The sequence below is a fragment of the Myxine glutinosa genome, chromosome 1 (assembly GCF_964187855.1).
Source record: "Myxine glutinosa chromosome 1, kmMyxGlut1.1, whole genome shotgun sequence".
NCBI classification, from domain to species: Eukaryota; Metazoa; Chordata; class Myxini; order Myxiniformes; family Myxinidae; genus Myxine; species Myxine glutinosa.
The window spans coordinates 122,800,488-122,824,193 of record NC_136261.1 but is presented as its reverse complement, the minus strand read 5'-3'; the positions used below and the strand labels follow the sequence as shown (position 1 = coordinate 122,824,193).

The following is a 23,706-nucleotide window of genomic DNA, read 5'->3' as shown; positions in this document are numbered from 1 at the left end:
AGACTGGGAAACGGAAGGACAAGGTTCAAAAGAGTTTCCTAATGATGACAATACGAGAGGCATACAGTTCGTTTTGTGAGAAATATCCAAACATCAAGATCGGCTACTCCAAATTCGCAGCACTTCGTCCAGCCAATGCATCCCTCAATTCAAAGTTTCCGCACAATGTCTGCCTCTGCAGATATCATGAAAACATGCGCCTCTTATTGGAGGCCTTGTCATCTCATGTAGCTGGACTTTCGACCAACTTTCGTGAATTCCTTGGAAGCATTGTATGTGATCAGGATTCGGACAACTGCATGACAGGAAAATGTCAGGAATGCCATACCAAGTTTGCCACAGTGTATTCTGTCGACGACGCAACAGCTAACCTGCCGCTGAAGTGGTTTCAGTGGGAGACAATTGAGCAGCGGGCCACAAAAGTAGCTAAAGATGGGACTGTTCAGGATGCCCTGCATGAGGTATTGCAAACAACTTCCATGCTTCAGCTTGCACTCATTCATCAAGAGGAAGCAGAGCTACTTCTTTGAAGATAGAAGGAAGGCAGTTGATGGTGATCGCATTGTCGTCCAGGTCGATTTTGCGGAGAACTATGCTGCGATAGAACAGAATGAAATCCAGAGTGCTCATTGGAGCCACGTCCAAGTCACTCTATTCACAGTGTGCGCGTGGATTGATGTTAATGTTACCGAGTCTTTCGTTATTGTTAGCGATGACCTCCAGCATGGCAAATATGCTGTTCATACCTTCCTGTCCAATATCATCACCACACTGATATCATGCCACCCCAGGATTAGGGCGATTGACTTTTTTTCAGATGGGGCAGCCAGTCACTTTAAACAGAAATTCTTGTTTTCCAATCTAACATTCCTTCAAGAATTGTTCATGATTCAATTATCCTGGAATTTATTTGCCACATCTCACGGTAAGGGCGCTGTTGATGGGATAGGAGGTGAGGTAAAGAGGAGAGTTTGGTTGGCAAATCTGGCTGGGGATCCTGTATCTGATGCAGAATCCTTCTTCCACGTAGCAGCGGCACAGTGCAAAAAGATCGAAGTTTTATTCACCGCAGCAGGAGACATTGAGAAGTGCCAGTCGCAATTGGATGAGCGCTGGCAGTTAGTGAAGTCGCTTCCGAATACACACCAAACACACTGTGTGAAACCTGTGAGGAAATATGTTGTGAGCGCCTCTATGTACTCAACAGCGGAAGAATTTGAATTGGTGAGTCTTCACCCTGAGTGCCATGTATCATCCTTGGAATGTCAAAATACTGCTAGTCCAGCACATGCTGAGCGCCCCAGGTCAGACAGTCAACCCCAAGTGCACCCTGGTGACTTTGTGACTGTGCAGTATGTCACAAAAAAATCTAAGAAGTTGTTTGTTGGCCAGGTGACTCAGATAGTAGATGATGGTTGTTTGGAAGTATCATTTTTGCGAAAAGCGGGCCTATCTGACTTGGCATATACATTCCCAGAGGTGGAAGATAAATCCTGGATTGATTCCAACCAAGTCGTCAGATTCCTTCTTCAGCCATCCCTCGACCATCGCAATCATTATGTATTTGCTGAATATCCTTTGGGAAAGGGAACCTTTTGCAGGGCAGTCATGTGAAGTTTTGTGATGTGGCCAACTGATTAATTCCAAACTTTGTTTTTTTTCTGGTCATCCACTCGTAAATTGTTCTCAATTTCTTTAGTCTATTTCTTGACTTTTGTATATGTTTATTGTATATTTTCTCAATTCAGATTTTGATTATTTTCTAAAGTGTTAGATGTTGAAACGCCAACACAAGTCAGCTGGGTTCAGAATGAAAGTCTGGCGTAATCTAGAAATGATTTGTTGCTTTGGGAGAAATCTCAAAATTGACTCGTCACTCCGTAACGGGATTTTTCGTCACTCCGTAACGGGACTATTGTAATTATTTCAGAGTAATTAGGTCATGTCTGGAATTTTGAAACCCCTGTACTGAAGGTACAACTATTAGTGTATCTTCCCAGTATTTCATTACAATTTTATAACTATTGCGAGAGCAGAGTTTTCAATAAATGTTGTTATTGGTTAATAAATGACAAAAGACAGTGCCACTCCGTAACACAGTTTTTGAATGTTAATTACTTGACAATGGTCCAACTTACAGGAACTCCATTAATATCTCTGTAAAGTGCAATTCTTCCTTTACAATATGATATATAGAGAGTAGCTACTAGTGGCTTTATCGCTGTGCTAGAGCAATCAAAGTTCACAAAAATGACTCAAAGTGTCACTACGTAACGTCGTGGAATTGCCCAATTAATCGAATAATTAAATAATTAATAGATTCATTGATTAATCAATAAATCAAAAATATCCTTGATAGCCACATCACTTGGTCACTCATGTCCAAATATTAGCTTCCGAGCTCAAAAGGTGCCTGAGATATTGGCCAAATGAGAAAGAAAATAAATAAATGATTAATAATGAAAATAAATAAATAATAATCATTAAAAAATTAAATTATTAATCAATTCGGTCATAGAACACATAAACCACCACCATTTCATCAGAATCTGTGACTTTAAAAAAAAAATATTTTAGTCATTAAACGAAGAATTAAATAATTAATCGATTAATTGATTAATTGATAAATTAATAAATCAAAAATAGCCTTTGCAGCAAAATCACCTGGTCATTGGCATGTCCAAATATCAGCTTCCGAACTCAAAAGGTGCCTGAGTTAATGGTCAGAAGAGAAAGGAAATTTGATTAATTAAATAAGTACTTCATTAATCGCTAATAATTAAATATCTCCTCAATTAATTGATTAATCAAAAAACAAAAAATACCGTTTTTGACAAAGGACTTGCTCACTATTGTGCCGAAATTTCAGCTTCCTCGCTCAAAGAATGGCTGAGATATTGCCCGGGCAAACAAACAAACAAGAAAACAAACAAACAAGAAAACAAGAAAACAAACAACCAGAGACAAAATTGAGTACTCCCTTTCAGCGTGCGTCACTGCCGAGCCCCCTTCGGTGCCCAGCAATGACGATTTGCAATGCCTGGAGATGGCATAGGAAAGGTGTGGTGTACAATACAAACAGGGGTGAAAACATAACCTCCATCCACCCTGGTTGTGGAGGTAAATATTGGTCAAAGCAAACTATTGCTGAGAGTGGCCACATAAAAAGGCGGCCACCTAATCAATGTTATGAATACTGCAAACTGAGTATTGACACTGAATATTGTGGTCACATAAAGCAGGTGACCACTATCACAAATTATGATCCAATACAAAACAAATTGTAATGGTTGCAGGTGGACCGTGTTGCAGGAGGAGGACATTCCACACATGATTCTTGCACTATACACGAACCCCAATAACCATCACCCATCACTCATTAACACACAATATCCTAACCAGTCCTGCCAATATCCCCATAACCCTCCGTCTCCAGTGAATCCAAGTTACCGATGCAATTCCAATGTGAATCCTATCTACCCCCTTTACTTCCAACTACCTTTGTGGAGAGACCATTCCATGCATTAACTATTCTGGCTGAAAAACCCCTGCCTTAAACCTGTCCTATCTCTCATCTCCTTTACCCTCAAGCTATGGACCCTGATCCGAACACTGGCCACTCTGCTGAAAAACTCCACCGCACTGATCTTGTCCACACCCTTCATTATTTTAAACATCCTTATCAGATCCCACCATAATCACCTCCTTTCTAATGTATAAAGTTCTGACTCCATCAGCCGCTCCTAATAATTTCGACTAGTTAGCCCCAGAAGCAATCTCATAGCCTTACTCTGAACCCTCGCTATGGCAGCTCTGTCGTTCTTGAGTTGTGGTGACCAAAACTGTAAACTATATTCCAGATGAGGCCTCACTGCATTCCTATGCAGGGTTAACGCTACTTCTTTTGAATTATAATTTATCCCCAAACGAATGAAACCTAAAATCCTATTATATAGCTGCCTAACACTGTCCTATCTGCTTACCCCGTGCGTCTTTTACACCCCGAGATCCTTATATTGTGTGACACGCTGCAAGACAACCCCTTTGATTATGTTATCCCTACTTTCATCCTTACCCATCCCCAGCACCTTACATTTATTTATGCTAAACTCAATCTGCCAATCTCTTGCCCATCTGAATGTATCTAGACCTCCCTGAATCTTTCTTAAATAACGGTGTTACATTTGTTACTCTGCAATCCTCTGGTACCTGTTCTGACTCCAACGAGCTGTTAAATATATCCACCAACACGCTGCTTATCTGCTTTGACACCTCCCTCAAAACTCATGGTTGCATATTATCTGGCCCTGGAACTTTAGAATCCCTTAATTAGCCCGGCCACGCTTTTTGGAAAAAAACAAAGGGATATTGTAATCAGCTCCGTCTGTCCGTCTGTCACGCAATCTCCTCCTAAACGGTTGGGCAGAAATTCACCAAACTTGGTAGTTATGATCCCAGCATGGAAAGGTGCAAAAGCAGTCATTATGGCCCTGCCCCCTGGGGCATGGTCAAAAGGTCAAATCCTACCCTTAGTTTGCAATTGGTCACTGGCTTTGACACCAATACAATTTTTTATTATAAACCCTAGGTATCAAAAAGCTACAAATATAAAAAAAGTTTCAAATTTAGTACCTTGCCACCATTAGAGTATTTAAATTGTATCAGATGTGGCAATAAATGTGAATTATTTATCCCAGTGCACCGGCTGGATGACAGAAGACAGCACTTGCATTTTTGCCGCCTCCATACCTTCCGGGTTTCAAATCCTATTCGGACACAGACAACTTGCTCGTACCGAAATATGCAATTATGGGGAAAATTTTTAACATTTTCAAATGAAACTGCATATGCAATCAACATTGGAGGACACGTGATTATACATAACGGTTTTTTGGATTTAACTGATCCCCGGTTCATGCCTCAGTGTGTGGGGACTTAGGTACAGACACAGGGGTCAAAACAGGGAAATAATTAACTCAAAATTTGATATTGGGTCATTCCCGATGGAACGTTTTGCCATCTTTCAACATTTTTTTAGGTGGGAAGCATGAGGATTTACAATGGGGCGCCATCAACTTCACTCTAGTTTTTCTAGCTATTTCTCCACTTCATCTACTCCTACTTGGATCTCTTCTAAAAGCTCTTTCTCACCCACATGATTTATACTCTCAGCTATTGGAAGTTCCCCTGTTTGTTCCTATGTAAATGTAGAAGCCAAATAATGATTTAATAATCCTGCCATCTCACTCTTCTCCAGTGTTATTCCTAAATGGACCCACATCCCTCCTAACCCATTCTTTACCCCCTTACTATATACTTAAAGTGTGTCTTGCTGTTATTTTTAATACTTCTGACTATATCCTTTTCATGTTTCATTTTGGCTTGGCAAGTTATTTTCTTAACTAGATCCCTGTTTTCTCTTATACTGATGTGAGTTGTGCTCTAGTCCTGTTATTTTGAACTTAATGAATGCCTTCTGCTTATCCTCCTGGTTAAATCCCAAAAATCATTACATATTTCATCCGTCCCCCAAAGTTGATTACACAGACAAAGGTTCATTCAGAAATATTTTTAAATGTGCCCGTAATTGCATTTTTTGGCATTTGACCTTTTGACCAGGCCCCAGGGAGCGTATCCAAAAATGATAATGCTGTCATACCTTCTTGCCAAGTGGCAATCATAACTACCAAGTTTGGTTAATTTCTTTACAACGGTTTAAGAGGGGATAATGTGACAGACAGACATAGCCATTCACAATATCCCTCAGTTTGTTTGGTTTTTTTTTTTTTCAAAAAGGGTTGAGATAATTAGGTTACTAAAACCTTTCCTCATTTGTTGAGTAATACTCTGCTTTTCAGTTGATGCTATGCTATTAATCCCTAAATAAATGGAATGTTGGGATCACATGGTTGGTGAGTGAGCAAAGAGGAAAATGTGGTTAGGGTGGAGGAAAGAATACTTAAAACCAGGCAGAGTATTGAGCTTCGCAGTTTATGAGAGTGGTAATCAGCTCGTCAGGGGGTATGGCTGGCAGGACGGTGCTTGAACTGGACCGGCAGTGCTCAGGAAACTGGACTTCTGCTCAAACAATGTAATTATCATCCTTAAGTGAAGATGGTGAAGTGAAAATCAACTTTTCACTTTCCATGCCGGTGTCAGTTCCGAAGTGCTAGCCCAGGCACGATTAATTTATGGCTGCTCTTCGCAGTGCCTTGATGACATTTCAGCTCTACCACCTGTGTCTGCACTTTGTGCCTCTTCATCAATTGTTCAAAAGGATTCGATCAAAAACGAATCAATAAATAACTAGAACTTCCAGGGAAGCAGAACTCAACTGAACTGACTGGACAACTTTAAAGTAGGTCAGTTGTCTGTACTAGATTTGACTTAAATGAAAAGCCAACAACCTTGTGTAATAATTTTAAGGTCCTTGTATCCTTATACTTGTCCTTGTTTTACAATTGATACAATGTTACACTTTGCAACAATGTTGCAGAAATATAGTTGTGTAGATAAAAGGAAACGGGTGTAATTCGCTTTCAGTCACCCACACCCACATCTTGTCCCAGTGTGCTTTTCTTAAGAGCTGAAAAAAATATGCCGGCCTATGGCGGCCATTTTGGGACAGATCGGGTTGACATGCGATAGCAACCTACCTTGTGTGGTAAGAGTCTCACACACCAAGTTTGATCAAAATCCATAAATATTTGTGGACGTTAAAGTCTTAACGTCGTTTTGGAGTTGAAAACAATATGGCGGCCTATGGCGGCCATTTTGTGACGGACTGGGTTGGAATGCAACAGCAACCTACCTTGTGTGGTAAGGGTTAAACATTCTAAGTTTGATCAAAATCTGTTAATATTTGTGGACGCTAGTGTTAACGTCGTTTTCATGACCAAAAACAAAATGGTCGCCTCAGTCCGCCATTTTTCAACGGATCGGGTTGAAATGTAATACCAACCTGGTCCTTGGGGTAAGGATGCTGCATGTCACGTTCGATCAGAATCGGTTGATATTTGTGGACGCTGGAGTGTTAACGTCGAAAAGCTAACGGACGACAGACGACAGACGACGACGACGACGACGACGACAGACGCCGGACGCCGGACGCCGGACGGACGGTTCAGTATGTGATGAACTCAACTGGACTACCGTCCAACAACTGGACTACCGTTGTTTAACTTCCCTGGAAGTTAAAAATCAAGAGGCTTGTGCAAATGTAGCTAGCTGTTACCGACCAAAACATGCATTCATCTTGCATGGAAGAGCAAAATATAAATTAAGCCAATGAGAATTCCACACGAGCAGATATTTGGATTAAAGCGTGAACAAAGGCACACAAAGTACATGTTCAAGAAGTGAAAACCTATCCCTTCACAATTGATTAAGAATTTTCATTATATTCTTTCTCAAAAATAAATCACACTGTGTTCCAATAGTGGTTGTCTGGAGCTTGTGTCATGCTGGAAACCTATTGATTACCATCTTAAATCTCAGAAAGCACCCAAGGGCACTGTGCTCACATTGTTCTGTGACAGCAAGTCCAAAGTCAGCAAATGCCTGTGTAGCATCCTGTAGTAGCAGGCCTCAGGTCCTAAGGAGCGACATAATTTGCTTTGTTCCAGCTGACCGAATGTTCTGCTCTTAAGGACAATTGAATGGTGAATTTGCACAAAAAACTACAAACAGCCAAGGCTAATGCACTCACAGCTTAGTACTATGCATTCCCGTGAGCAAAAAGGCAACACAAGTGGTACATTGTGACACTGCAAGCAATCGTTTGCAGTGGTACATTGTGACACTGCAAGCAATCGTTTGCTGCTGGAGGTGCAGGCATATGGCTTCTCGAGCCAGAGTGGACCAACTTTGCATTTTCAGCAAGCAGGGCTCGGAAGGCAGCCATGCCAAAGGGGACAGCCATTTAGCAACTACCCCGTCTCTTTGCTGTGCCGGGCATTTTCTGGGTTCTTCTGATAAGCATGTGCTTACGCAGTCGGGCTCCTAAGCAATGGCATTGCGGATAAGAGTGGAAAGATGCCCAAGCCATTTTCGGTAATTACAACTAATGCAGTTTCATCACAAGGAATGCCGATGGTACAATCAACTTGGCAAGCAAGTGAAAGGACATCACCAAACTCCATTACTGGATTCCAACTTGTAGGTTCCTGGATAAGTCATGAATATAGTACCATGCGGCTATCGATGCTGCAACTTTCGAGACAATAGTCAGGTGAGAAAACGAATTACACCAACTGGCAAATAACCTGTCCTTATGGATTGGTTAATTCCCCCATTTTTATGACTAATGACTTGTAATACAGACTTCCTTCAGCCTGTCATCCTTCCGAGGTTGGTGGAATGAGTACCAGCTTACTGTGACGAATGAGCTATTTGAGTGTTCTGCGTAGGAGTGATGCCCCAACCAGGATTGTGCCCAATAGTCAAGAAACTGCTTCGGCAGCCATATGCATCTGATGATGTGGGAGTAGACATCAATACAGATGTCCACCAGGAGGCACTATCTAATGCAAATTTACACAGAGATTTGGGTTCTCCTCCCAACGTTATGGTACTGTGAATTGTTTTTACCCTCTAACCAACACCCGCCCCCCCCCCCCTATCACCCCCCATCTTTCACACTCAGAGTAAAACCACTAGCTTTCAACTCATTCCATCCAGCAGCTCAGTTCTCGTAATGTTAACATTTCCGGGAGTACGATTTATTTTATTTTTTTGGCCAAACTTTCCCACAACACCCATACCCCAGTAGGGCGGGTCATACTCAGGTGCCAAAATCAATCTGAAGGAAATCCTAACATGAGGGGTGTCTATATTATGTGTTTTTTTATGGGGAATTCAAATATGAGTTTATTTTTTGGATAGGATAACTCTAACCTACATCAATTTGTATTTCTAAATTGCCAATTTTACCCTTTTGAACCCCTTTATAAGATATTAAAAGATATAAGGGAAATCATTCATATTGACACAGCCAAATCAAATGTACATATTTATTAACAGGTGAACTGTATGTATATCACTGGTTACAATTGCAAAGATCAATCTCCTTACTTCTTGAACTTTACCAGGTTGCACAAGTCCTGCTTTGACTCATTCTTGGACATCAGCCTCCTGCTGGTCTCCTGAGCCCTGATGCCTCCATCCCTCTTTTCCTGTGAGAAGTACTTAGCAGAAGCCTCAGTCACCATTTTAACAACCCTCTCAATGCTTTGTGTGTGGCAAAGCCAGTTGAGCACCTCCATGGGGGTGTTGATGAAGTTCTTCACCTCCGAGGTGCTTAGGGAGCAGGTGAAAGGTGGCTCTGACACACCTTCTGACCAGCTGATCAAGTTACCAATGCTGAAGCATTACAGTTGATGTCAGGTGTCTTTCTGGTCCTGACAGAGGAGTCCCCCAGCTGAGTGTCTGGGTCCCCCTCTCCCCTGATGGCCAGGATTCTCTCCACCCCCTCAGTCCTCTCCTTCTGATCCTCAGAGCACAGCAGTGTTTGGAGGATGGCTTCACTGTGGGCATACCAAGCAGATCTTCTCACAATCGGCATCACAAGGTCCAGCATCTCCTTCCTCTGGGACTTGAGGCAGTCCAGCTGAAACAAGATGTGCCTCGGCCCTTCGATCCAGGAGTGCTTGACTTTCACGTTGAACCAACATGGATAATACACTCCAATGATGAATTCCACAATGAATTGCAGATTCTTCTGGTTCTTTCCTGTCAGTCCATGCTTTGACACCCAGAGCCTGAGAAGTCTGTTCGCTGTGGTGAGCCAGCGGCTGTGGTTTACTGGTCCAATCTCCACTAGAGCCAGCCTTGCAGGAAGCACTCCATCCCTGATTGCACAGACTATTTTATAGCTATAGTGTTGATCAGTTGAGAGATCTTCAATGGCCTTGTCAGACAGCTTCATCAGTGGAGGGCCAACAAAGATCCGGGTGAAGTTTGGATTGATATCCAAGTCTGTAGCAGAAGCAAGGAGCTTTCCTATTGGCCCAGAAAATGTGTTGTCTGACAGAGTAGGGCCATCAAGGTGAACAATGAGATGGCGCAGGGGAAGTTCACCAGTGTGCAGGTTGCACACGAACCAGACCAGCTTTCTCCCCAGGTGCAGCTCCAGCTTCCGCATTACTCCAGCTTTCACACCAGTGTTGACATTTGTTGAGTCTCCTCCAATGGCCCACAAGGTCTTATCAAAACCCCTCTCTTTCAGCCAGGCAAACAGGACCTTAGCAATCTGCTCCGCATGTGACTCCTCTTTAGTTGCTTTCTCTGGGGTAAAGTGGAACAGATAGTAGCTACCAGGCTCACTAACAACAGTATAGTGTTCTTCCTTGATCTTTGCAGGAAAAGATTGGTCATTGCCCTCAGCTTCCATCATCACATTGGTCAGGTCAATCCACCCATCAAAGAGGATGCAGGAGATCCCCCCCTACTCCCTGCACTTCTCATCAAACTCTTCCCCCAGCTCTGTCATCAACTTCTCCTGTGCTCTATTGACCTTGTTCTTATCAATAACTTTACTTGTATTGTCTTCTGTGATGATTCCTGCATCAATCAGAGCTGCAGTTGCTATCGCTGCAGTTGGCCTCAGCCCTATGCCATACCTTACACTAGCAAGGGCAATGTTTGGAATCTCATCATAGTTTTTCTGGACCTTTGCTGAAGCTGCAGGCTCAGTGTCAGTTTCAGGGAAGAGCTCAACTTCAGTGACAAACTCATCTTCAGCACCACTTCTCTCCAATTCCAGATCCTCATCACCATCTGACAAAAATCTCTCAACATCCTTCCTGGCTGCCTTCTCTGCTGCTGCAGCATTTGCCTCCTTGCTCCTTCTCCTTTTCTCTGCATTCTTTTTATTTTCCTGCCTTTCCAATGTCCTCACCTGTCTCTTGTGCTCTGGCAGATCAGGGCTCCCCATTTGGTGGGGTCCTTTACTTCCAACCTTCTCTTGCTGTCCCTTAATGTAGGCAAGATCTTTCACAGGAATCATTTTCTCTCTGCTGCAGGAACAGTTAATGTGGGCTTGGATCACACAGCCCTCACCGGCCTCTCAGCCTCCCCCCTCACAACTGGTAATCTGACACTTGCAAGTCAAAATATCAAATAACTTGTCTAACTTGACAATGAACCTCTCTTTGGCATCAAGTTTGCCCTTCCCAAGAGAAAACTTCACTGCCTGATTCCAGACCTCCTTGAGCTTGGACATGATGGTCACCTTTTCATTGATAACAGGAGGCTTGAAAAGAGCATTAGCTTTGCTCCACTGACAAATCAGACCAGGGTAGATGTCAGACACGAGCTGGTCCACTGGGTAGTTCCTCCTGTCATCTTCACTTTGCTCCCTCAAGTAGATGCCATACCTCAGGGTATCCCTCACAGTTGGCAGTTCAGACACCAACAGCTCCTGCCCAGTGCCAACAAGATTACTTAAATGAGAACTTGATTTCATCCTTGTTCTGACTTGAGCCATTTTTAGTAGTTCACACTGAAATAAAAATAATAATACACAGGTAAGTATCCACTACAGACAGATATTAAGGTATTACACAGGTATTACAGAAAACCATCAAAATATTCACTTCACAGGTCACTATTTTCCTTCACATGTAACTCAGGCTGGCAATAGGTAAGTACACAAATCAATTAACAAATATAATATAAAACAAGGTAATTTACATCTAAAATTATTATCTATTTGTTCCTCAGGTTCCTTATCAAAAACGTACTTACTGGCAATGCCATAAGAAGAGAAGAGAAGACGGATGGATAAGGATTGCCAACCTCCTCAACATCGAGCTTTCAGCAACAAGATGGCTACAACTGCTGTCCCAACAGGAAGTTACCAAAATAAAAGCCTGAACTTCAAAATAAAAAACTTCTCTTTTTTCCAGAAGAATAGCAATATAATCAAAAATTTAATAATAATCAACTGCAAATTGATGTAGGTTAGGGTTATCAGAATTTTTTAAAAACCTCAGATTTGTGTTCTACACACCAAAATACGTAATATGAACACCCCTCTCCATTGATTTCCAAAAAAAAAAAAGTATGGCCCACCCTAATACCCCAGTACCAGCCCCATCCCACCCCTATACAACCACCAGTTTTCAACTCGTTCCATCCAGTAGTTTAGAAGTGCATACAAGTGAGACAAACAGACAAACAAACCCACAGAGAAAGACATCTCTCGAATTCTCGAATTATACGAGTACGATTCCTGAAAAATCGCTTCATCACATTGCCCAAATATAAATGTTTTCATTATAAAATCAGGATGACAGAGATACATGTATGCCCATAATTTTTCAAATGAGCGCACTGGTGGTGGAGTGAGTAAAGCCGTGGTGCATTCATTCAATCAATCGATCCATAAAATCAATCTCTTTTTCGTGCTTTTAATTTCAAATCAAGTTTCAGAGAGCTTTTAAAAACCAAAATACTTTAAAAGCAAACAATACTTCTCAATGGTTGCGCAGCAGAAATCTTCCACACTCAGTGAAAGAGTGGTGACCACCTGTCCAGGATTGTTTTCTTAGCGGCAAAGATGTTCACAAGTTATGAACGCCCAGATGCACTTTTAAGAGCACGGGCCTTCAACACCACCAGTAGATTCTCAAATGATTATTCAGTTAAGACACTTTTTTTTGTTGTTGTTGCAAAAATAATTCATCAAATCAATTCTACAAATACATGTTGAGCTCTCATTAGGGGCAAGTTGTATCTTGGTTCTCATATGTACGATATATGTACTGAAGAACAGCACTGGAGTGCTCTGTCGCTGACAGTATCACAGGCAACATCAAATGTTCAGCAGACTGAACAAAATGACCAGAGAAGATGATGGATATAATGCAAATATGGAGTGGGGGGACAAGGCCTCTTATCCCATGCCCTAACGTGCAACAACAACAACAACAGGCATTTTAAGGCCATTTCCCCTGCAAGAGCGGGGGTTAGCCTTGCGGTCCCCATGACAATCTTCTCCATTTTGCCCTATTTTCTGCATCTCCACTTGTTAACCCCCTTGCTCGCATTTCTTCTTCGACCAACTTTAGCCAAGTCTTTCTCGGTCTTCCCCATCCTCAACTTCCTTCTACATTCATTTCCATTACTCTTCTCAACCAGTCACTTTCATCCTTCCTCAACACATGACCAAACCATCTCAAACTGTTTCTCTTCACAGCATCCATCACAGGCTCTATTCCCATCATCTTTCGCAATTCATCATTTGTCTTCCTCTCTCTCAACGATACTCAACACATCCACCGTACCATTCGCATTTCCACCCTTTCCAGCCTTCGTTGCTGCTCTACGTTCATTACCCATGTCTCGCTCCCATAAATCATAACACTTCTCACACATGCAGCATACACCTTTCCCTTCAGCTTCAACAACACTCCCCTCCTCGTCAGCACGCCACTCAGTTCCCGAAACTTCTTCCATGCACCTCTCACTCTAGCAACCGTTGCCGAGTCTGATCCACCTTCTCCACTCAGCATGTCTCCTAGGTAGCAAAATGTTTTCACACCTTCCAGCTTCACGCCATCTCCAAGATACAACTCAACATTTCCTTAATCTGCAGCTCCCTCTGTGCACACCTTACACTTGAATGTAGCTGCCACACTGGTTAATGACCCTCTCAAACCACTACATTTTTGATGAACCCACTCAGCGCACATTGTACATTGAATGGAATTCACTCCGACACCCTTCCTGCACACAGCACACGGCCAATTCCCAGTTCTTTCCACCTCACCACATGCTTTACCACTTGCCATCACCTTCGTTTTTCTGATATTCACCTTCAGACCTTTTGTCTCCATACATTCCTTCCACTTGTTCATCTTCTCCTTCAGTCCATCCATACTTTCTGCAATCAACACCAGATCATCTGCATACAACAACTCTCACAGTAAACCCTCCTTTACGTTCCGAGCCAGCACCTCCATCACAGCTCCAAATAGTAGTGGACTTAGTACCGACCCCTGATGCACTCTCACCTTCACCTCAAACTCACCACTGTTCCCGTCCTTCGTCCTTACAGCTACGCACGCTCTTTTGTACATTACCATCACTACTATGAGCAACCATTCCTCCACTCCTAACTTCCTCAATGCCCATGTCACTACTTCACATGGAACCCTATCGAATGCTTTCTCCAGATCAACAAACCCAAGAAACAACTTCTTCCTCTTCTCCATGTATTTCTCCTGCAACTGCCTCACAATAAAAAGCGCGTCTGCCGTTCCTCTTCCTGGCATAAATCCAAACTGCATTTCATCAATCTTCACTTTCTTCCTTATCCTCATCTCCAACACCCTTTCCAATAGCTTCATTCCATGCTCCAATAACTTTATCGCTCGATACGAGCCACAGTCCAGAGGGTCACCTTTCTCCTTGTATAGAGGGACGAGAGTACTCAGTTCCCAATCCACTGGAATGCGGCCTTCTTTCACCACCAGCTTGCAGATCTCTGTCATTCTCTTCACACCCCAATTTCCCGCTGCCTTCAACATATCTCCCACAACTTTCGTCGGCCCTCCTGCTTTTCTACTCTTCATTGCTTTTATCGCTTCCTCAACTTCCTTCTCGGTTATCTTCTCTGCCGGTCCTAAAACTGGGTTACTCTCTATGTTGCCATCCCATTCATTCTCTGCATTCAACAGTATTTCCATATATCTCTTCCATCTTCCTTTAATTCCATCTGGGTCCACAACGATTTGTCCCACTTCATCCTTCAAGCAACTCACCCCCATCACATCACACCTCTCTTTTGCTATCTGCTTTGCAATCCTGAATACCGCTCTCTGACCCTCTTCCAAATCCAAGCGTTCTCCGAACATTTTCCTACATGCCTCCTGCGCCTTTGCTACCTCTTTCTTTGCAGCCTTCTTGGCTGCCTTATAACTTTCATGCTCTGCCTTTTCTGCCCCCATACCCTTCGCCTTCTGCCACTCCTTGAACTTCTTCCTCTTCTTGTCAATCTTCTTTCCAACTTCATCATCCCACCACCATGTTTCCAAGTGCCTCGGTGGTCCTTTTGTCCATCCACATACCTCACAAACGGCTCCCAACAGACTATCTTTCATTGACATCCAACCACTTTCAAGCTCAACCACATCATCCTCTACCATACTCAGCCTCTCTTTTAATGCCTCCCTCATTGTCACCTCTTTCAACCTCCACACCTTCATTCTCGGTTGGTACTTCACCCGCCGAGCTCTCCTCGCACCTTTCACCCTTATGTCGCAGAAAACCAAGTGGTGCTGTGAAACAGCCTCCTCCCCCGGGATCACCTTTGTGTCCCAGAGGTGCCCCCTATCTCGCCTACGCACCAGCAGGTAGTCAATGCCCTAACGTGCGTGCAATGTAATGTAATGTAGCTCTTACACGAGCCTCGACCTTGTATATAAAAAATAAAATAAAAAGTACCTTGTGCAATTGAAGCACAAATAATAACTGTGTTACTTTGGGTGTAACACAGAAATCTCTATTAGACTTGGTCAAAATAAAAGTAATGCCTATAGGAATAATCTATTTATTAAGTACGTACACACACACACACACACACACACACACACACACACACACTAAGTATAAATATGTGTACATGGACAAAAATGTACTCTTGCAAGTACGTTGTGATTTTTTTTATCTTACAAGTCTATGCTAACTCTTAGGAGTAATATAGTACAAGAAACTAAACAGAAGGGAAACAGTATCGATTTGATCATTGCCAGGATCCCAATTACATACTTATTTAAAATGCACCATCAGATCTTTTCCCAGATGTTACCATTGCCTTGACCCAAATTATATAATCTTCAATTATGTAATCCTATTTAAGATGCAACGGCAGATATTTTGCCTCCACAAAGAAGAGCTAGCAACTAGGACAACCGGCTTAACATCCAAAATGATGCAATTCATACATAACTGGAACAGCCCTCAGTAGAACGCTGTTCGTAAATTGTTCCGCCAAGCTGAACAGTTTACGTTTTGGAGGCACTGATCGGCTAGACACTGATAAGCCGGATCTGCACCTGGACCTAAACGAAAATATAACTGCCTTGTTCCTGTCAACTACCCAACCCAACAACCAATTTTTCGCATAATCGTTCCCCGACATTTTTAAATACCATACAAATGTTTCGAAAATGCCAAAATGGAATCGATTCGTCCTTGTCACACAGCCAACCTGTCCATCAAATTAAGTCCAAATCCGTCCACAACTTTTTTAGATATCTTGCTATATATCGGTTTTAGCCCTATCTCCTAATGGGGAAGAATCACTTAAAAAAATTATCTGATCTGGATTAAAATCTTCACCAAAATCGAATCCTTTCGTTATTGTCACATACACTCAACTCACTACCTCTCTGCCAAATTTCGTCCAAATCCGAAAACAACCTTTTGAGATATCCTGTTCACAGAAAAACAGACAGGGGTGAAAACATAACCTCTGTCTGCCTTCGCTGATGGAGGTACAGTAAAAACAATACCTATGATAACAGCAAAATATTAATGTTATAACAAAACAATATTAATACGAATAATATCCCCCCTCGCCAAGAGGTTTTTCCTCCTTGGACAAACGCTGTGTTAAGGTGTACAAATAGCTTATTGTGCCGTTTCGTGGGGCAAGTCTACCAGAAGTAAAAAATAAACATATAATAAATCACAAACACGTATCATTACCTATTTAAACAGTTGCTACTGTAACACAAAACTGAAAGGGAGGAAACCCGACGTTCTTGAAGCATTATGTCCAACGTTCTTTCGTGCAACGATTCCAAAGTTAACAGAAGTGAAGTTTAAACTGGGTAGAGGGTACTGATTTAAAAACAAAAATGGTAATAATAAAAATTGAGGTTCTGGGTAAGAAGTTAGGAATGGCATTTTGATGGTGAATAGAAGGAATGGAAGACATTTGCATGATGATTGCATTTGACTCTCTTTTCAAGCTCTCATTTGAAAATCCATACACTCAATTTGCCAAGAGTGAAGCAATGCATTATGCAAGTACAAAGCCAACATTTTAAACTATTAATCATTGTGTAATCGTTTGTTGAAGTGAACGGACAAGCAGCCATCCAGGTGATTTTGGTCGTGAAGACCGGTGATCTGACGCTTTCCAGTTATAAGGGAGAATTGGCCAGATTTGTTTGGGGGAAGCAAAGTACAAAACAAATATGGAACCAAAGCGGGAGGGAGTAACTGTTTGTTGCAATATACCAATGATTTTTCTTCTATCCAATCAAAATTTATCATAGTCAAAACTCACATATTAATAAATCCCTCACATATTTGACACTTGAAGAGTAACGGAAATTCCATAACTAAGCAAGACAGCATTCCTACCTGTAGTAACGAGACTGCAGGTAGGTAGAGCAGACAGCCTTCGATACGTGTGAAGCGGAGCCAAAGTCAATGACCTTAACACGGAATGGTTGCCGCATTGGATCAACCAACATGATGTTCTCGGGCTTGAGGTCAGCATGGATCAGGCCCAAACTCTTGAGTTTGGCCAGGGCAGTAGCCACCTGCTGCAGAACCAACCGTACGTGGCCAAGGGCTAACGGGCGAAATTTGTTGCGCTTAAGGAAGTCGTAAAGGTTCTGCTCGAGCATCTCAAAGACGAGGCACGTGTGGCCACGGTGCTGGAAGCATTCATGCGCACGTACAAAATTGTGCTCGTCAGCATTTTCAGAGCTAAGACGCGCCAGAATACTCACTTCAACCTGGCCCTGCCTCACGTATGATGGGTGGCTTTTCAAGATTTTTACAGCAACCACCTCACTTGTTCCGCGTTTCCAACACTTCACCACTTGTCCAAAGGTGCCACGGCCCAAAAACTCTAACACTTCGTATGTGTTGGTCATGGACCGCAGCATCTCATGCTGCACCAGTTGGTAGTCACCATCTACATTTGAAACTGAGGTCCCATGAGCCTTTGCTGTCGTCGTAACATTGGCTGGTGCCATTGTCACATTGCTCACAAGCATAGGCACAGCCGCAACTGTTGGAGGAAGCTCATCCACTATTTGTACACTCCCTGCATTGTTGTTACCACCACCAGCCTTTTGTGTGCCACCTACACCTCCACTTCCGATTTCCTCGTTTTTTCGTTTGTGCCCACATCGTTGATAACCTTCCGGAGGTCCCAAAGTATTGCGACGTGTCACACCGATTCCACCCAGCGTCCCTGAACCAAGCGAAACTGCTGCAGCAATGCTGCCATTCAAGTTTGCATGCCCTGGGCCCGGAAAGATCAGAGCTTGTTCGTATGACCCACCATTCACATTGTGCAAAACATTACTGTGAGTGGCCTGTATGGGGAGACCCAGACCAGAGGCTGCTGAAGAAACCAGGAAAGTCTTATTGACCACCTTGTTGGCACGGTGACCATGGTTGGTTGAGAAGTGGTGGCCATTGTTACGGCGGCTATGCACGTGATTAATCTGCTGGGGGTAGGCCAGCTTACCATCATGGTAGGCGCAACTGCTGGGTTCTACCTTAAGCTTTTTCACATTGCAGAAGGCACTTGCTGCAGTGTGAGCAGATGAATATACTTCCATCTGCGACGCCATACCTGCACAGACAAAAAAATAGACAAAGAAACTCAGGCCAAAAATCAACTCATCAACTTATCAATATGCATAGGAAATGCATTACCCTTTCGACACACTTTCACATTAAACCTACTTGTGTGGCGTATGATAGAGATGATTTAATCCAAATCAAACGTAACCATTCAGATATACATGAACCTATCATACATCACAATCTTCGATAAGATACAGAAACCAACTGAAGCAATTTCAATACATGTAATGTCGATAAAGATACGTTGCCGTACATATTCGAAAATTCCAGTCAAATGCAAATTCAGGAAGATGTAACAGACAACGGTCATGCTAGATTTGATGTTCATTTGCACTCGGTGTTTGTGCTCCACCATTGCCTACCCTACATCCCACCATTGGAACCAACTATTACATGTATATCTATGCTACACCCCCATGTTGTGGCTCATTTGAAAACAAGGAGGCTCGAGGGGGGGGGGGGGGGGGTTAGGGAGAGCTCATTCCAATGCATTCCTTTCAAATAAATTATTACACACAAGCAGATAGGTATAACATTTTAAACAAAAGACCAACAAAGTCACCATAAAGAATAATGCACTCTGATTAATCAGTCCTTGGCTTGCTTAGGGTTAAAGGCCATCACGGGGCTTGTACATGCTAAAGTAATGATTACAGGAGTTTCGCAGGAAATGCCAGTGAAATTCCATGGGAAATTAAACCACTCACGAGTCAATTAGCAAATGTGCCTCCGATGACTCCCAGTGCAGACGCACCGATAGTCCCGTGAAGAGCAAAGTTCAAGCCGAGTTTACTCTGATGGAACATACACGTGACCGACTCATCACGCACCACCCTCCGTCGTTTCCACCGTGATCAATTTTCACTATTACTTGGTGTGTAACTACTTCGCTTGTCGATTGGTATTATTTTAACAATTTCGTTAATGACTCGTACCGTTTTGTAAATTTTAAGCAGAGGTCAAAGGCTCTGGGGGGAGCGTGTACATATATCAAGTGCATGATATAGGAGACGTCCAAATACTTTTACGGAAAATGACTTCGGTAGATCACAACACAGTACTGTATATTGGATTTGAAGCAAGAGGATCCCAGCCTCATGAGCCATGGGTTCAGATGGCCAAACCTAAGTGAAAGGCACAATTTCAGTACAAATAAGCGGAGCTTCCACAAAATCCTCCTCGGCCTGTGGAAATAACAATAGTTTGTGAGTATTGCACAGTGCTGTTAGCAAACCGCCAGCAGCGTTATTAGCAATGCTAAAGCAGCCGAGAAGCCAAGCCAGTGTGTGGCTGCCATTAAACTTGTGCATCAGCAACTGTGCAAGCAATGCCCCGTTCCACCCCTCGACTCGCAATTTGCTCACAGGGACTCTGACCTAGACCACAGAAGTCACACGTCACAACCCCCATGACATTGTGGAAGAAGATTAAAAGAAAAAGTCTGCAAGTTGCCCTTTTGCCATCTGATTATTGGTCTTACAAACGTGCGAAACGTATTCATCTCGCTTGAAGCTGTAAAAATAGCATTTTGAATTGGGAGTACATAGTGTTCGTGCAGCAGAAAACACTGTTAGCTGAGCCATTATACAAAAGGGTAATGTTCTACGTGTTTTGTTACAGGAAGGAGGGTTGTGGGAGAGGGACGAAGGGAGGAGGGAGAGCACAGACCTTCACCCTAGCACAGGCTTTCAATTTTGATAAGAATGTGGGAGAAATAATCTCCAAAGATTTAATAAGAATCCATGATAAGTTGAAGAGGAAAAAAGGGGAAATGGGGGGAGAATATGCCCAAATGGTTTAGCTGAATTTAAAAAGAAGAGAAATGAAATGCATGAAGGAGAAGGCACCAGATAAGTCGGCTTAACAGACACTTTAAAGGCTATTCATTGTAAATATACATATACACTCGATATTGCTGCGAACAAATTCACCCAAAATTCCTAATCCCTCATTCTGATCAAAGTGGCAATTCACGCTTTACATATCCAGGGCAGTGGCTTTCACGGCGGCCGGTGGGCTTCAAAGGAAACTGTCTTGGGTCAACATCGATTCAAAAGGAACAGCCTTCGGGACACAGAACTGCAAAAAAAGAATCTTCACATAAAATGATATTGTGGAAAAAAAGTTGAGTTTGTTGGCACACATGCATACATGTGCATCCAGAAACACTGTGTACCCTCTGTGGTTCTTGGCCATTTGCACATGGAGGCCGAAAACACCGATGTGAAAAAAAAGCCACGAGGGCCTCCGTGTGCCCAGAGCGACCCGCACCTGCTTTGCCAGGAGGGATTGGCAAGCAGCTGTGGACGCAGAATTCCGAAACGAAAGAACCTCACGCTCCCATAAAGGGTGGCCAAAATGCGTTTGGCCCACAAACTTATGCCAGTACATTATCGTGATAAATGCCCGCTTTATGGGAGAATTAATTCAGCGTTCAACTCATAATGACAGGGGAGAAAAAGGCACTTCGTGCTAATCCTAAAAGCAATGAATAACAGAAAGGACAGGAATTGTTTACAGCACATGGCATATGCTCAGTGCCTGAACAAGGTGTGCGCCAAAATTAAACCCTTGTGCTCAGTATACTTGTACTAGAACGGAAAAAGAACAAGCAATTCAAGCAAAATTGCTTATAGATGTGCAAAAGAAATAGGCTGCAACTGGGGGAGACAGTGAATGAATATGAATGAATGATCGTTTTAAGGCCATTTTCCCCGCTAGGGCGGGGGTTAGCCTTGGGGGCCCCATGACAATCGTGGTTCCCTGTTTGAGGCAATGTTTTTATGGCCGGATGCCCTTCCTGACGCCAACCCTTGGTCACGCTCTTACGATGTGCAGGGATACGGTGTACCTATTCTAAATCGGGGTACACACCGTGATCATTCATCCCAGCAAGCTGGTACTCAATTTGCCGACCTCGGAAGGATGACAGGCTGAGTCAATCCCCCTGGCGTTAATTCAGCGATCGACCGGGATTCGAACCCAGGATCCTAGGATCCCAAGCCGGCACCCTAACCGCTAAGCCAACACCAGGCTAGTAAAAGGAGACAGTCACCAGGAGACAGTAAAAAACAAAAATTGTAATATTTGGCAAGTGAGCACCCCAGTGACAAAGTAGGCCTATCAGCAAAATGGAAAGTCATCACAACACTATATGGAACCATCAGTTGCTTCCTTCGTTATAGCTTGGCGAAGCCAGACATTTTTGTAATGATGTTCTGCATTAATGAACAACTAATACGACAAAGAATATAGCACCAGCTTTCACTCTGCAGCGAGGAGAAAAACGCTAAGAACTATCGGAAATTCTATTTCATCTCGTGAACAGTGCAAACCAGGAACGAGGGGAAAAAAAACTGATGATGGCAACAAAATGCGAAACGACCTTCGGGCATGGGGACGATGAGAATTGACGAGTTGACATGCAAAGCCAGTGCAAAGATAGCTCAAAGCAGGGTCGACGTGATTATGCACTCAGATTATGTCGTGCCCCAATGCCCTATTAGATTTATCCGGTGAACAACGCAGACAGCTGCAAGGCCTGGCTCAGCAAAGCCCAAAAATTGAAGGCCCCTCTTTGTCCTTTGTTTTCACAACATGTGGCCACGGAAGTGGTGGCAGACTGTTCACGTAGTGATGTGACATTTAAAACTCAACTGAGAACCTCACTGGTGTTTCAGGATCCCTTAATCAATATAGATCAGAAAAACCTGCCTAAACCAGAATGCTATAAACTGATGGCTAGATTGTATGAAATGAGGCACAGAAGTGGACAGTTCGACTTGTACTGGAACACTCCACCCAGTGGGCAGTAGTGTAATAATGTTGCTTCTGGGACACCTCCGTTTAACATGGGAAATCCCTATCTAATGTCATTTACCCCCTTGTCTTTTTCAAAAATCATAAACACCTCTATTTCTCCCACCCTCATCTTTATGAACCTTTTGTCTGTAGTACCTATCCTTAATGTTGTTCATTAGACCACTCAAACACTACAAATATTTGTTTTCTCTTATAGACCTATCATCCTTCTTCTACATATCATCTGGCAGATTAATCTTTGACCCACTCAAACATTGACCCATTCACTTCCATATTAATTCTTTCCCTCCCTCATTGCCCCTAAACACCTATATTTCTCTCACCCTGTTCTTTACGAACCTTCTAACCTTTTGACATGTTATCCTTATTCATTAGACCACTTAAACACCTGTGATCCTTCTGACCTCATGGACCTTTTAACCTTTTACTCTTAATATCATCTGGTGAATATAACCCACTCAAACAACGACCCTACAAATATTTGTTTATGCGTGGGAAATAATTTAATTCTCCTACAACTCTCTTCACCATCTAATATATTAACAAAAAATATGTTTGAGTTTGGTTCTTTATTAAGATATTTTAACTGAGCTAAGATAAAATGGTAAACCTCCCTCAATGTTCTTGCTTGAGCGCCTCCAGTGCCACATACCATTTTTAAATTAAAGTATATATTTTCCTGACAACCATCAAAGTTTTCCGTCCACTCAAAAATATTTCCATCTTTTTTACCCAATTCACCGGTATTTAAATTAATTCTCTTATTTGTTTTGTGAACTTTTTTACCAGTTGCCTTTTCAATTATACCTATTTGATATTTTTCACATTCATTATGTTTTCCATTTATATACCAAGGTTGATTACACCTCCACTCTTTAGTCTGGTTGATACTTGGTTCTATCATTTATATAATAGTAAAAAAGGCGGCGGTAGCCCGTTAAAATCCCCAACCCCCCCCCTTTTTAACTTATCACTTATATATATCTTATCACTTATATATATCTTATCACTTATGTATATCTTATCACTTATATATATATCTTATCACTTATATATATATCTTATCACTTATATACTTATATAACCATAAGGGAGACTATCAATTCCATTTTCTAAAATAAACCTCTTATCATCAAAAGCCCCCAATGCTTTCTTATTTATCTCTTCTGAATATAATTGATGTTTATAACTTCTTATTCCATTAATCTTTCTAAACTCTTCTTTCTTTGTTGTTAAACAGTTATAATAATCCTTAAAGTTTAT

At 42.4% G+C, this 23,706-nt stretch overlaps 1 protein-coding gene across 2 annotated transcripts in view; it reads right to left on the bottom strand.

Annotated features, from left to right (window-relative positions):
* Nucleotides 1-23,706, bottom strand: part of LOC137427970 (homeodomain-interacting protein kinase 2-like) — a 262,675-nt gene that overhangs the window by 200,660 nt on the left and 38,309 nt on the right. For both annotated transcript variants that reach the window (XM_078776683.1, XM_078776686.1), the window contains exon 2: nucleotides 17,377-18,607. In XM_078776683.1, the coding sequence (XP_078632809.1) occupies nucleotides 17,377-18,607 (1,231 nt within the window). The remainder of the gene's footprint in view (nucleotides 1-17,376; nucleotides 18,608-23,706) is intronic.